The 12,563-nt window shown below is 41.1% G+C and overlaps 1 protein-coding gene across 1 annotated transcript in view; it reads right to left on the reverse strand.

Annotated features, from left to right (window-relative positions):
- uvssa (UV-stimulated scaffold protein A) overlaps nucleotides 1-12,563 on the reverse strand; it is a gene marked incomplete at its 3' end in the record, with an annotated part of 55,188 nt that overhangs the window by 40,630 nt on the left and 1,995 nt on the right. Inside the window, exons 2-9 of the mRNA XM_083915743.1 lie at nucleotides 11,847-11,974; nucleotides 9,716-9,869; nucleotides 8,280-8,456; nucleotides 7,012-7,132; nucleotides 6,587-6,828; nucleotides 6,331-6,463; nucleotides 4,073-4,182; nucleotides 3,114-3,242 (exon numbers count right to left, since the gene is read on the reverse strand). Of these exons, the coding sequence (XP_083771869.1) occupies nucleotides 3,114-3,242; nucleotides 4,073-4,182; nucleotides 6,331-6,463; nucleotides 6,587-6,828; nucleotides 7,012-7,132; nucleotides 8,280-8,456; nucleotides 9,716-9,869; nucleotides 11,847-11,956 (1,176 nt within the window). The 5' untranslated portion in view covers nucleotides 11,957-11,974. The remainder of the gene's footprint in view (nucleotides 1-3,113; nucleotides 3,243-4,072; nucleotides 4,183-6,330; nucleotides 6,464-6,586; nucleotides 6,829-7,011; nucleotides 7,133-8,279; nucleotides 8,457-9,715; nucleotides 9,870-11,846; nucleotides 11,975-12,563) is intronic.

Genomic DNA, 12,563 nt, shown 5'->3' on the forward strand with positions numbered 1-12,563 from the left:
GCTAATTATGATAAAGGGGCTGTAAGTTGTGTGGTTATCGCAGTGCTGGGCCTGCTGGTGCAGCAGACTGGTCCCTGACAGTGATAACCAGGCAGAGCGAGACGGCCGGCGCTCTGTCACTGTCACTCTGCTGCTCTGTTCAGCTAAAGATGGATTCACACACTACAACTTTTATGCCGTCTCTTTTTTCAAAAGCATAAAGCCATTTGCATTCATTGGTCCTTTAAAACCAGAAACTGCAGGCTGCTGTCCATCTCTCTTGGATTTTGGATTCGTCTTTGATTTTTACCATCTCTCAGCACCGCAAGCATGCAGCAAATGGAAATCTTTCCAAATGGCTCTGACAACAGTGGCCTGGTTGGTTTGTGCCTCCATTTTAGGCCAGCTCAAACTACAGCAGAATGATGATGCTAAGCTAGATATCGAGGCAGCCAGATAGACATATCAGCTGTCAAGCCATGTTGCACATTAGTGGTAGTGAAGTGAATGAATGAGTACATCTTCCCCCTTGCTCCCCAATTTTTTCTTCCTGTCTCTGATGCATTATGCATTATGGCATGCTATCTCACCTCTCCCAAATGTCTTTATATTTCCATCCTCCCTCTCTGTATCTCCACCGTGATACTTCCCTCTGGGAGCCCACAGAAATGCAGGAATAAACAGAAACATTTAAAGAAGACAGGAGGGGCAAATGAATACAGATCGAGGAAAATCACAAAATTAAAGGGCCAAATAATCTTGCAACTGGTCTGGTCATTTGACTGGTGAGCATTTTTTTTTAATCTATCTAAGGTAGAAAGCAAAGAAAGAAGATTGATTGATTGTTTTAATCAATTACAGCCTGAACACTTAATAATGCTGAAAGATATTTATTTTTTTTGCTCAGGAATATACCAGTTTTCTGGTTCCATTCAAGGAGCAAGCATCACTGCTGAGTGGTGACAAGCATGTGAAGCTGCACTTCGGCCCCTAGATGGTGCCAATGACAACCAGGGCAAATGTCTTGAATTTTATGGATCACAACACAAATAATGTATAAAGCCAGAAATTATTCACAGGGTTCCTACACATTTTCCATTTCTAAATTCCAGACTTTTCTAGACTCAAATTTTCAGAGTTCTCTTAAACATCTGAATACCAATTGTTAGATGCTTATTATGTAAATAAATGGTTTTAAAATCCAACTTTTAACACTTATGTTAAATTCTGACTATGTATGCCATTATGTTCCCAAGTGATTACAAGACATTTTAACAAACGTATTGTAGCTCATATAAGTGAATGAACTCTGTTCAACGCACAGCATTTTATTCCAGCTAAATGCTAAAAGAGTGAAATGAATAACTGTGAACCTGTAACTCTACAGACAGGAACAGTAGAGATGGATAATTAAATGAATAACTGTGAACCTGTAACTCTACAGACAGGAACAGTAGAGATGAACATTAACCAGGAACTACAGAAGAAAACATGAGTCTGTGCTTCATTGGCTTTAGATGGAGTAAACATACTGTAAATAAATTGAATAATAATAAATAAAAATGATCAGGTTGGCTGTGTTGTGTTAGTAAACTTGTTTTGATTTGTATAGATTATTATATTTTATTTTCTAAGGTGAGATAATAGTCTATAAACAACACAAACATTTTTCAAAACTCTTTTCCCTTTTTCCAAACTCATCCAGACCTGAAAATGACTCACATTAAATTCCAGACTTTTCCATGCTGCGTAGGATCTCTGAACTCACTTCCAGCTAACATACAACCCATTTACTTTAACAGCGAGGGAGGTTATAATATGAGAGTTAAATTTAAAGAAACACTTAGGCGTTGTAGAAACATGGTTCATTTCAAGAAGATGTACAAAAGAACAAAACAATTTTCCAGAGGTATTAGGATGAAGAATGGATGTGGCGAGTTTAGCTTTAGCACAGGGTGGTTTATGTCTGTAATATGTTTTAGTTGTAGATGATGATGATTGCATTAGGAAATTAAGTCATGAGTAGCAGAGAAGAAATGTAATACCGCCCACACTCCTTCAAGACATGTGAGACTGTGAAATTTATTTATGGAATTTGTGTATAGTTTTAATGCTCATTTTTATACTATTTTGTTTGGTGTCTTTTAATCTGTTTGTTTTTATTTTTCATTCATAGGTGTGTGTGTGTGTGTGTGTGTGTGTGTGTGTGTGTGTGTGTGTGTGTGTGTGTGTGTGTGTGTGTGTGTGTGTGTGTGTGTGTGTGTGTGTGTGTGTGGTCTGTGTGTGTGTGTGTGTTTTTGTGTGTCTATGTGTGTGTCTGTGTGTGAGTGTCTCCTCTGTACCTGAGACAATTTGTACTTAAAATGTACTTTTGTAAATAGAATGTAAATGTAATGCATTTTGAAGAGAACATTTGACAAAATATACAAAGCTAAAGTAATTTTCATATGTGCTTTGGTTTGAGAATCATTGCTCCACTGCTTTGTGTTTCTCCAGGCTGATGGAATCAAACAGAGAGGCGGCCAAGTATCAACACATTCCGCCTCTGGAGCTTCTTCTTTCTCACTACATCAGCCCCCTGGAAATGGAACTTCTGGTACTGTGTACTGTGATGTTGTTGTCCTACTTGTTTGGAGTAGCATGCTGCCATCTGCTGGCCATGCTCTATATTAGCAATATATATATGAATATATACTGTATGGACATGGACTTACATCATCAGCCTGTGCTTGTCTTATAAATGTTAACATTGGTAAAAGGAAGTGTGTCAGTGCTGAAAAGTGGTATTTTCCCTGGACTGTTAAGCATGACTGATTCCTCCAATGACTAAGTGCTGTGCGTGTGTCTTATAACCTTAGCTCTTTCATTTGACATGTAACTATTCAACTGTTTAGACAGTCAGCTGAGGGACACAGTGAGAGTTTTAACCTTCATTAGCTTGTTTCAAAGCAAATGTAGTTTTATCATCTATTATTTCAACAGTGGAACATTTTGTCCCTGTCCCCTGTGAGACCTACTTTTAAAAAGACAACATCTTCCTACATGTTACACGTAGGAACCTGGTCCTCCATGTTTTAGTGAAGTTTATGTCAAGCAGCTAGACCACTTAGCGTGTCCAGCTGTGTGTCACTCACCACTTTGCGGATCCTGGTCTTGTAATCGATGTGAAGCTCTTTGTGTTTCTGCAAGGCAGCTTCTAAAGTCCTCTTCAGATCCAGGGCTCTTCTCAACAGCTGCTGCTCAGCACCTGACCTGGTGAACACCTACAAACACACACACACACACACACACGCACACACACAGACAGACAAGCACATGCACACGCACGCACGCATGTTACGGAAAAAGTAGGAGAGATCCAAGATTCCTCCCAACAACCAGGAAGGTTGAGGAAAGGATTGGTGGAATATTGGGTTTCTGAAATAATAACAGGAGTAGTAGCAGGTATCGTCCGATACCAAGTAACGGTCCAGTACCAGTGCGTGAAAAATATACACACAAATATTTTATTATTATTATTATTAACAGCTGATTGATCATTGCTGTCAGGTTTTAAAATTAACAAATACATGCAAAGAATGAATGTCATAGAACAGATACAGAAACCAGCATTTTAGGCTGTATCCAGCTGTTAAGTCGTGATGTAACTCTCTTCCAAAATATGATTTCCAGGTCCAAGCTGGTCCTAGCCGGTCCAAGCGTCGTATTTCTACAACGCAGCAATGCTGCGTTCCCCGTTATTTTAACAGATCTGAGGTTGTTTTTTTAAATTGTCATTTTACCTCTTTCTTATCGATGAAAAAGATGTCTAACTGAAGAAACAGGTGATCGTAATTGTTCACATGTTCGGCTGTTGTGTCTGTTTTGTTTCAACGGAGCGTTTGGACCCAGAAATCGTATTTTGAAAGGGTGATACGTCAGACTGAACAGCTGGATTGGAGGCATTTCTGATATTCGTATGGTAGTGATACAGGTTTAGCATTAGTAACTAGAAGGTTGTCTTCTGATCTTGTATACTAATTTCTATCTATATATATTTAATGTGATCATTTATTATTTTCTACATATTTGAGCCCTGTGTGTTAGCACTAACCTGAATCCATCCCTGCACAGCTGGTAGATGTTTGGTTATTATCAGTCTATGGAGGTCTATCATCGTGGTAACCACTGCCTCATTATCCTCTGTCTCTTTAACATGAAGACCTGAGAGCAAAGCAAAGAAAAACTTCACTGATACACCAGTTCAGAATGAAGCCTTTCCTTCCAACTACATAATTCCAGAATACATATAATGTATACACTGATACCACTCATATCTGTTTCATGCTTCTTGTGGTCGACACGGCCCCTGCATACGTCTGGGCGTTCAGACTGAATGCAGTCAGAGCGACTCTAAGAACGGACCTCTTGGCCTTGGATCTATGCTCTCAGCCAATAGAACTGTAGCGAGCTCATCATTTCAACGCGGTCTGTGTGATGGTAAGCGTCATAACATCCGGGGGATCTCCAGGGGATCACCACAGCCACCATTGTTGCAGTTCTTGACTACATCAAGGAAACCGGATTGTTCCTACGGAAATAATATAATGGATATAACCATGACCTGTGGATGGCAGCGACGTGCCTTTAGGCATCTAGTCTGCTGGAAAATTCAGAAGAGTGAAGCGTATCCAGTGCTGAGTTTCAATAGCGGTTCAACATGCCCTTGGTCACTTCCTCGCAGCACTTGTCCCTCGGAGGGCTGAGTGATCGAGTGAACAACGATGGTCACTCAAGAGGTGGATATCACCCACAATGCATTGCAGTTATGCATTTGGTGGAAGAAAATACATCCATGGGTAGGTGGCAGTAACAGACGTAAAACTCACCACTAAAGAAGAACAATATGCATAAATGATTAAAAAACTCCACTATCTGACATGCTTTTCAGTTTCAGTTTTCTATGAATAATGTCTGATCATCAGTCTATTCTTCCATGAGAGGGAAGTTCACCTGTTTTATCTATATTTACTTGTGAGGTTTCTTCTCAACATTATCTGTAAATGCATGGAATAAATGTAATTTTGCAATATATCATAGAGATACTAATGATGATAATCATGATGCAGATCACAAACCGAAGTTTCTGAATCAAAGATGATGCAGCTGTTTACAAAGTGCTGACGGTGCGAACGTATTGCAATCATCAGTAGAAAACACCTTCATCTCATTAGAATGAGTCTAAAGGTATTTGTGATAATTAGTGAGAAGCATTACACCACTAAACCTGCACCTGGGGGTGGATCCATGATAGTTTGGGCTGAAGTGAACGAGGGCAGATGCGTTCCATTTCATCCACCGCTCCTCGCCCCGCCCAATTACTCACATCTCACCAAGTGGCCTCCGTGTGTGTTGTTACGCAATACCAAGGGCCGAGGGGAGGTGAAGGAGGGCGTGTTGAACTACTAATGAAACGCTGCTCTGGTCTGATCTACAGGAGATCCGCTGTTTTGCAGGAGGCCGGTCAGCACCCTCTACAGCTCCAGAGGTTAAATCATTGACAAACTGATCTCACTACAACACAACGGCTCTTCATCTGAGAGCTCATTTCTGTTCTTTAAGCATTCAGATTCCTGGTTAGCACTAGCATCACTTCCCATTTAGCACAACAGCAGAGTAGAGCTGCAGGCAGCTAGCCACCAGCTGCTACCGAACTGCCTCGACGCTCCAAACACACGATTGGCATGATGAACCAGATATGATCAAAATATGATCAAACAGGGCGTTACTCCCATTTATTGCGATTTCATCGCGTGCACTGTGATCACAGCTTTAAGAAAATAGTCTAAAATTAGTCAGTAATTTAGATTTTAAATTTGGAACTATCCGATCAAAGAATACATCAAGAATCAAGATCAAGATTTCAAGGTTCTTTGACACATATTTAAGTCAGAATCCAATAAGTTTTTGATACCTAGCCCTACAGTATGTATGGATGGTTATAGTGTAGTATATACATGTACACATATACACTAAGTTGCCGATTTATTAGGTTATTAGGCTAAATGCATTAAATGAACTAAAATACATTTCAGAGAGATATTTTGCTGATTTGAATGTGTGTCATTCCTGTAACACCCACACTGCCATGACACAGACCTGGACTCAAATCGGTAAAGTGTCCCTTTAAGTCTGTAAGGATCAATTATGAGACTGTCAGAAAGCTGCTGATATTTTAGGAGACTTAGATTGTAGACCTGTTGGAATGTATTGCATTATACCAAAAGCTGTCTATTATTTTGTCCACCCCCCATGGACTTAGAAAGTGAACATGTTAATCTTTGCACAGCAGGAATGTGCAAGTGTACCCACCAGGACTGAGGTTTAGGTCCAGGCTGTAGGAGTGAGAGATGAGCCCGGAGCTCCGTATAAACAAGTCTTCATCAAGGGGCTGCCCCTCCTCTTCTTCACCACTTCCCTCATCATCTTCCTCCTCCTCTCCCTCCTTCTCCACCCGCACATCCTCCCCGTCCTCAGACCTCTCCTTCTTTTGCTTCCCCTCTGTATCCTCCCTGTTGTCGGTCTTCTCTTCTGTCTTTCCTTTGTCTTCTTTTCCTATCTTTTCCACCTGACTATTTTTCTTTTCCTCCCTGCTCTCCTCCTTCTCTTGTATCATTCCCTTTCCCCTGTCATCCGTCAGGTCTTTGCTGCAGCAGGGCTGTTCATCAACTGAAAGACCTTCCTTGGCTGGTGGAGAGTTGAGAAGTCGGCTATTGGTCGTTTTGATGTCTGTAAGGTCAAACTCGGGTAGAAGCAGGCCCATACAGGATTCCATCTCTGTCAGTGTTGCCTCGATTTCCTGGTATGACTCTGACAAAAAAACAATACAGACATCTCATGTGAAATCTGTGCTTCATTTAGGAAACTGCCACAGAAAAACACTCATCCTCAATCTTTTTTAGGGAGTACGCTGGTCAATTTAGTCCATCCAGTTCTTGACAATAAAGAATTATTATTATCACTAGTAGCAGTGTTGAATGATGTGCTGTTTACCTTCCATTTCTTTGCAGGCTGCCTCCACTCTCTCCTTGTAGATCCTCTCCATTTTCCTCTGTCTCTCCTCCGCCCTCCTCCTCTCTGCTACTGTCCTGGCCTCAGCATCCTGGAAGTCCACCTGACAACATGGACACAACCCATCACTTACAGGTGGACCACACACACAACATGGGACACACAGGTAGACAGCAACAGTAGCACTAAGAGTTAACATAGCAGGTTTATATCACCGAGTGCCATCGACACTTTAATCTGTCCAACACTTTGGTTTATAACCAAACACCTACCAAATGTTAGCATGCTAACACGCTAAACTAAGATGGTGAACAAGGTAACCATAGGGAGCATTTCCTTCATCTTATCCAACTTGTCTCATCCTCCAGGTTTTCATCTAAACTGTGTTCAGACTCAGAGAATAAAACAGTTTCAGGAACTGAAAACTAGGGTCTGACCCATATGGGAGTTTTTGAGTCCAATACCGATATTAGAGAGAAAATTTATTTCACAGATTACCAATAAACTAGCCGACTTTTTGAGCTGGAGTGAAAATAGACCTTTTTTATATGTATTGTGCAGATATGAGTCAGCAAAGGTCCTCAGAAGCTGCTTTCCTAAACACAAAATTGTATTAAAGAATATTTAATCCCTAATAAAAAGTGATTTAAAGTGAACTAAAGTGTAACTCCAGCGAAAATGGACACCACGGCCTTTTTCGGCATGAACATACATAAATTAAGCCATCAAGACAGTTTTTTTCGTATAACAACTATTAACAGAGAAATCGCTAACAGCCAGACGTGGCTAACACTGATTAGCTCGGGGCAGAGTGCTGAACCAATTAAAACATCTTTTTGAACCACTAATACTGCTCAAAATAACACCCAATTTTACAATGCTACAAGCCTTAGCAGCCGGCTCCGTCAATATCGACAGGCAGCCCAAACAAGTAGATTACCGAATGCACCGGAGTTCAGTTCTATTGAACTTCAATAGGAGTGAACTCAGTAATCGACTTGTTTGGGCTGCCGAAAAAAAAACATGGGAGGAGGAGTTACACTTTAAGTGAAGCAATCATCAGGTGCCAGCTGTTTATTCTTTTAAACAGCTACTGTTAATTATTTTTAAACATTTGACAGATGCAGTGCTTCATGGTTATTGTCGTCTCCTCAAAACTCCGCCGGATATGGTTTAACACCTGACAGCAGGTGTGTGATTATCATGCTTTTGACTATCTTCGCTATCTGGCTGAGTTTTATCCCTCTCACCTTCTTAACCTGTTTGAGAAAGTGGTAGCCCAGCGCTAACTTCTTATAAGCGGTCCCATAAGAGGCCTGCCATGATTGGACAGTCTGGATGGCCAGTGACCTCAATTTCCTGGCTATTTCCTTAGGAGGGGGGAGGGGCTGCTCCGAGTCAGTCTCTACAGTCAACTCCAAGAACTCCTGCAAGAACAGAGGTTGGGAACATAACACACAAGATGTATTTGTAAAAGCTGGCCCACAATAATATTATATTAAAGACAGTATTTGTTTTCAAATCAAGATTAACATTTTTTTAAAGTGTCATGGTTACACTCAGGGCTCCAGACTGTGACAAAATGGTTGCATTTTGCGACCAAAATTTGAGGTTGCACCGCTGAATTTTACATCTAGTCGTGCATGGCTTCGCACAATAACGCAAACACGTAACACGTGAGCTCAGCAGCTTCATTAACATCAGGCTACAAGTTACAGTATAATCCCAAAGCCTCCGTATGTGGCGCGTGGGGACAAACGGTCTCTGCCAATTGTCAGCAGTTTTGGAGCTGAGTGACAGCAGAAATTTACTGAACCATGATAGTTTTCATTTCAGCTTTATGGGAAGAAATCAACAGTGTTTAACTGATTCATTGACTTTTATTTTCTCCTCCCAGCGCAGCGAGTGAGGCAGCAGGTGACACAGATCTGATCAGTGAGTGTAGATACGGTTCATATGTTTAAACACATATACAGACTGATCTGATCAGTCAGTGTAGATACGATTCATATGTTTAAAACACACAAACAGACTGATCTGATCAGTCAGTGTAGATATGATTCATGTGTTTAAAACACATATACAGACTGATCTGATCAGTCCGTGTAGATACGGTTCATATGTTTAAAACACATATACAGACTGATCTGATCAGTCAGTGTAGATACGGTTCATATGTTTAAGAGAAAGCCTGGGTGTGAGTCGATTGACTTAATAAAATAGAAATGTATCTGTTCAGTGAGATGAGCGAGTGACGGTCGTCACACTGCTCCTTATCTCACTCTCTGCAGAGCAGTGCCTGTATGTTGACAGCGGTTTAATATTGTACTGTCATGACAGCGATGGTCGGTTTACCTTCTATGTTGCATCTTCAAAAGAGCTCAATAAAAATGTGACACTGAATTAAAAAAGCACATTGTAATTTCTGCATCTATTATTGATTTACGGTGTGTGACCCTAAAATTTCTAGTTGCGCTTCTAAAATCTTCAGTTGGGGGCCACAGTGCTCCGAGTGAAAAAGTTAGTCCGGAGCCCTGCACACAGATAATGACCTGGACATAACCCAGAGTATGATACACTGACAAAATGAAAACTGTGCTCTATTTATCTTACCGAATACTTATTAACCAGGAACATAAGGTGCTGTGTTGTTTGATGCAAAATAAAGGGGAGATGATGCTAGTACCTGGAAGTTGTCCACCAGCAGCGTTCTGAAGTGGTGTGATCTGGGGAAGAGCTCACTGGCGATCTGGAAGGCAGACAGTCGGATCTCAGCATGTTCTTCATTGAGCTGAGACATCACTGAGCGGTACACATGGTCTACGCAGTCATTAGACACTCTGGGAGGAATGATAGACACAGATTTTTCTATTAGTTCCATATAACATGTATGCATATTGATTTTTATTCTTTATCTTATCTGTACTCTTATAATCCTTCCTCCTGCTAGAATTCTGATGTAACCATAGTAGTCACACATGTCAAATCTTTTGCCATAAACCTGTCTACAGACAAGTTGTTAATAAACGCTTATTAATAGTCTTACTGATACCAAATATCAGGAAACGGTAGCTTAAAATGTAAAATAGAATTATTATACTTGAAATATGTTTTTATTCAATTTCTTCAAGCTTGATGTAAAGGTTTTTGTTTATTTTGCCATCGAGTGGTGACAATAAGCATGTTTTAATTCTAACCAAATACTACACCAAGAGGGACAAATATGTTACACAAATTGAAAATCCCTCTCTATACTTGAGTGAAGTGTGTTCAGTCAACTCCTTTTTTGATGGATTATTGGCAGGTAAAAACCCAATGCAGTGCTGTATAAGTAGGTACAGAGTTTCAGTGACCATGGAGCACATTTTGCATTTCAAAGATGTATTGAAACATCTGTGGTCGTGGGTTCGACTCAGACCTGCGGCCTTTTGCAGCGTGTCTCTCCCTCTCTCTCTCATGCCCCATTTCCTGTCTGTCCTATCTAATAAAGACTTGAAAAACTGCCAAAAAATAGTCGTTAAATAAAACATCTGTGGTCAGGTTAGCCTTTAAAGAGACCCCAGAGCAAAAGAAGAAGAAGAAGAAGAATTAATTTTTTAGTCCCGCGAATGGGGAAATTCAATTTTCACTCTATTATTTTTCATTTTACACACACACAGGCCCGAAATATACACACATGCACAGACAGGACCTATATACATGCAACCAATGGAGAGATTTTAGAGCGAGGGGGCTGCCAGTGACCGGCGCCCCGAGCAGTTGGGGGTTCGGTGCCTTGCTCAACAGCACCTCGGCAGTGCCCAGGAGATGAACTTGCACCTCTCCAGCCACCAGCCAACACTCCATTCATGGTCTACTACCGCCCATAAAAATGTTATGTGGTGAGCCCTTTTCAGGATTCTGAATCCTTTAGTAAACAGGGTCTTTATGCATGTAAAAATCTTACCCGGAGTAATACCGGGTTTCTTTTCTGCGCATGCTCCGTGGGTTAGAACTCCCCCACCCCACTCCACGGCAGGGGTTTCTGAACTGGAAATAGAATAAACCAGGAGGCAACAGCGCCGAAAACAATGTGAAAAAAAACAAGCAGATCTGTTCCTGTCGTAATTCTGGCCAAAAGTCGGACGCTTGTGATTTTGACAAAGGTGAACCGGGGGAAAAAAATCCTGACCAGTTGTATGTTAGCGGAGCACCACATAATGTACTGGAGGAAGAGTTACCCATTCAACCCCGCTCATGTATACACGGGGAAAGACCATTTTCGGGTTACTGATTTGCATGGAAACGCACTGACATGAGGTGAACGTGCAAACTCCACACAGAAGGGCCCCAGGGGGACGCTGTAGGGTGACAGTGCTAACCACTACACCACCGAGCTGCCATCTAAGCATAATATTGAATGGAATATTCAAGTTTATCATGTGTTTCACAAATACATTTATCACATATTACTAAATTTAGATTAAATTACATTACCATGCAGTTATTGCCTTTATTATTCATGTCTACCTTTGGGGGGCCTTTGTTCACGGTCACAGGGCAGTTACCTGCTTTGTTGTGTCAGTAATCCATCTTTAATCTTTTAAGACTTTTTGAGAACTGTTTGAAGAAGACTCGTAAATGGAATAAATCACCACTATTTGGCAACTACTACTACTCTGCAGTTGAGTTTAATACAGTTTCTTCATTTGGATCCTTTCAGAGGAGGAAACACAAGTGAAATGACCTGTAAACCTGCTTATTCACACCATGTTACACAGTTACTTTGCCTGAGTCACCCCTCTGAGTTGGCATGAACCCTATAGTTAGCAACATACTTGCAGATCTTCTTGATTTCCTTCATCCTGTCCTGGTTGAGCTCTGGCTGTCCTGATGTGGTCAGCTCCTCCACCAGCTCTGACAGCCTGTCCCTCTGAGACAACTCCATCACTCTTCATCAACACACCTGTGAACAGGGATATACTGCTGACTGAACCTGTAGCCCAACCATTCAACAAGATGTAAAACAACAATATCTAAATATCCAATAAAGTGGAATCCTGCTGAAAACTACATCAGCTACACAAGTGATGGGGAGATGTACTCACAAAGAAAGACTACATGCAGTTAGTGTTGCATGGTAAACCGATACTAGAAAGGTACCGCGTACGCGGTACCGTATAAACATACCCTGCTCCTCCCAACCGCAGGCATAGGATTGAAATCCACTTTTTATGGTATTGTTCTGGGAGCTTTTTACATTTCTCACCTCTGTGAACAACAATCTTTGGTACTCTAATGAATATCTTTTCCTTTTTTCGGATAGAACTATTGGAGCAGCCATAAACTAATTCTTTTTTATGGCAGATCCTCAAGCTACTTCACTTCCTGCCAGCCATCTGAATGTCACGCGTTCTCGATGCAGCAATTTGACGTCACATAAATCTTTGCTGATGTAATGTTACCACTGCTACTAGCTGACAGTCTGCAATGATAGGGTGACAATTATATCCAAAACTGGCAACCACTGAAGTACGTACCTGACACGTCACACG

Source organism: Echiichthys vipera, assembly GCF_963691815.1.
Source record: "Echiichthys vipera genome assembly, chromosome: 6".
In the NCBI taxonomy this organism is placed as follows: Eukaryota; Metazoa; Chordata; class Actinopteri; order Perciformes; family Trachinidae; genus Echiichthys; species Echiichthys vipera.